The 2437-nt window shown below is 42.2% G+C and overlaps 1 protein-coding gene across 1 annotated transcript; it reads right to left on the bottom strand.

Annotated features, from left to right (window-relative positions):
* On the bottom strand, positions 1–2036 carry LOC112516912 (3-ketoacyl-CoA synthase 4-like). The gene has a single exon (XM_025124162.1). It carries the CDS (start codon positions 2034–2036, stop codon positions 510–512), a length of 1527 nt encoding a protein of 508 aa, XP_024979930.1. The 3' UTR covers positions 1–509.
* Positions 2037–2437: the final 401 nt, after the last annotated feature.

Raw genomic sequence — 2437 nt, 5'->3', positions numbered from 1 at the left:
TAAAACACAAAAGAAAATTAATTTCCATATAAATAAATGCCACTCAAAAATTACAATAAATCCCCCGAAGGAGTAAATAAACAAAACCATAAAAAACAGACTTTTGCTAAAACCACCCCAATTTTCCCTTTTATCTATTTTTGATAAAATTTATAAAATACTAACTAAATAAAGTCAAATCAGTTAAAATAGTCATTTCTCTCTCATAAATCAGTCTTTTAACCATTTCTTTATCTGATTTACTTAAATATTATTACCTCCGTAACAAACACTTCCCTATCTGTAGACCTAACTAAAAGACAAAAAATATTCAAATTCAACCTCAGTTAGCAAGTGGTACCTTGTTAATTGCGGTTGAATCTGATTTTTTTTACTGGTATTTAGGCTCATAAATGAGAAGGTGTCATTTGCGGAGGTAATAATATTTGAATAAATCAAGAAGAAAAATGATTAAAATAATAATTTATGAGAAAAAAAAAACTATTTCGACTTATTTCCCTTAAATAAATTTAAAATACTATTTCGACAGGATACTTATGGATGCAATCTTCCCAAGGATTGTTAGCTGCCGGTTTAACGGTTCGAACCGCCTCCCAGACCGCGCTGTTGCACTTTAACCCGCTTCCGAATGCAATTTGCCAAACCCGGTTCCCTTTCCTCATCCGCCCTTTCGCTTCAGTGTAAGCCAACTCGTACCAAATCGAACTGGAGGAAGTGTTACCGAACCGGTTCAACGTCATTCTTGACGGTTCGACGTGCTCCGCCGTCAGCTGCAAATTCTTCTCCATCTCGTCGATCACCGCCCTCCCGCCGGCGTGGATACAAAAGTGATCAAACGCCAGCTTAAAATCAGGTATATATGGCTTCATTTTAGTGTTCGCTAGTTTTCTCGCGATTAGGGTCGCGAAGAACAAAAGCTGTTCGCTGATTGGAAGAACCAGTGGACCTAAGGTGGTGATGTTTGCTTTTAATGCACCGCCGGCGATCGCCATTAAATCTTTCGACAGTGAAACACCGGTTTTTCCGGCGGCGTCTTGTTCTTGGTAGACGCAGTTAAATGCGGTGTCGTCCGATCCACAGTGGGTTCGGACAACATGAAGAAGCTTGTATTTTGCACGGCGTTTATCGGCGGACTTGTTCGATAACAGGACGGCGGCGCCACCGACTCGGAATAAGCAGTTTGGGATCAGCATTGACTTTTTGTTACCGAAATACCAGTTTTGGGTAATGTTTTCCGTACTAACGACGACGGCGTAAGTATTCCGGTGAACTTGCAACATATCTTTCGCTAGATCAACGGCGATTACACCGGCGCTGCAACCCATACCGCTCAAATTGAACGTTCTGATGTTTCCTCTGAGCTTATATCTGTTAACGATCATGGAGGATAACGACGGAGTTGGGTTGAAAAGACTGCAATTAACCACCAAGATTCCGATATCTTTCGGGTTGATTCCCGTCGATTTGAAGAGATTATCAAGAGCACCAAACATAACTTCCTCCGCTTCTTCTCTAGCGGCGGCCATCGACGGAGCCGCCGGGATCTCATGTAACGCCGCCGGGAGATAAGTCTCCTCTCCGAGACCAGAACGTTCAAGGATCTTACGTTGGAACTCCAACGACGACTCGTTGAAGGCGCCGTGAAGTCTAGAATGTTCCATGAACACTTGGTATTTGACCTTCAGGTGGTCCGGCGGCCGGTAACAAGAATAGTCAACGAGGTACACCGGTCTTGGCCTGGTCAAACGGTAGGTGGTAAAGCCGATGACGGCGCTGCAAATGACTCCGATGACGGCGAAGAGGTGGTATTGCAGGTGAGCATAGAGGTTGTTGACGTCATCAAGATTCAGTTGGGTGGCATGGACGGCGGTGATAGCAATGAGAGGGAGGAGAGAAAGTGTTAGAAGGTGGGTGATTAAGTAATGGTAGCCTAACTTGACATACTTGAGTTTGACAGTAGCTTGAAAATCGGTAAGCATTGGCGGTGGTTGGTGGTGGTCAACGGTGGCGGAGGGAGGGTGGGAAGCGGTGGCCATACGACGGAGATGAAGGAAATTATATAATTATTAATTATATATTTATAGCATAAAATGAGAGGGGGGGGAATTTAATAGGGGTAGATAGATGGGATGAAACAGAGGAGAGGTAGATGCCACCATCAATGTCTCACCAAATTATATGATTCTTGACCACTTGTACTTTCTACCTTTTAAATCTCCTATAAAAAAACAGCTTCTTTTTTCGTCAATCAATTTCAGATTTAAAATTATTAGAAAATTAGTATTCGGTTACCCAGTAAGTGTTTACCGGTGAAGTTTAACGTTATCATTTACTTAACGGGTAAAATTTTAGTTCATCAAAACGATATCGTATGCAACAATTTATCAGGTAAATGTTTACCATGGTAAGAGTCGTTATCTTCGCTTACCGGGTAAGA

The sequence above is a fragment of the Cynara cardunculus genome (genome assembly GCF_001531365.2).
Source record: "Cynara cardunculus var. scolymus isolate 2C chromosome LG 8, CcrdV1, whole genome shotgun sequence".
Classification (NCBI taxonomy): Eukaryota; Viridiplantae; Streptophyta; class Magnoliopsida; order Asterales; family Asteraceae; genus Cynara; species Cynara cardunculus.
This window is presented reverse-complemented; position numbering and strand designations above follow the sequence as displayed.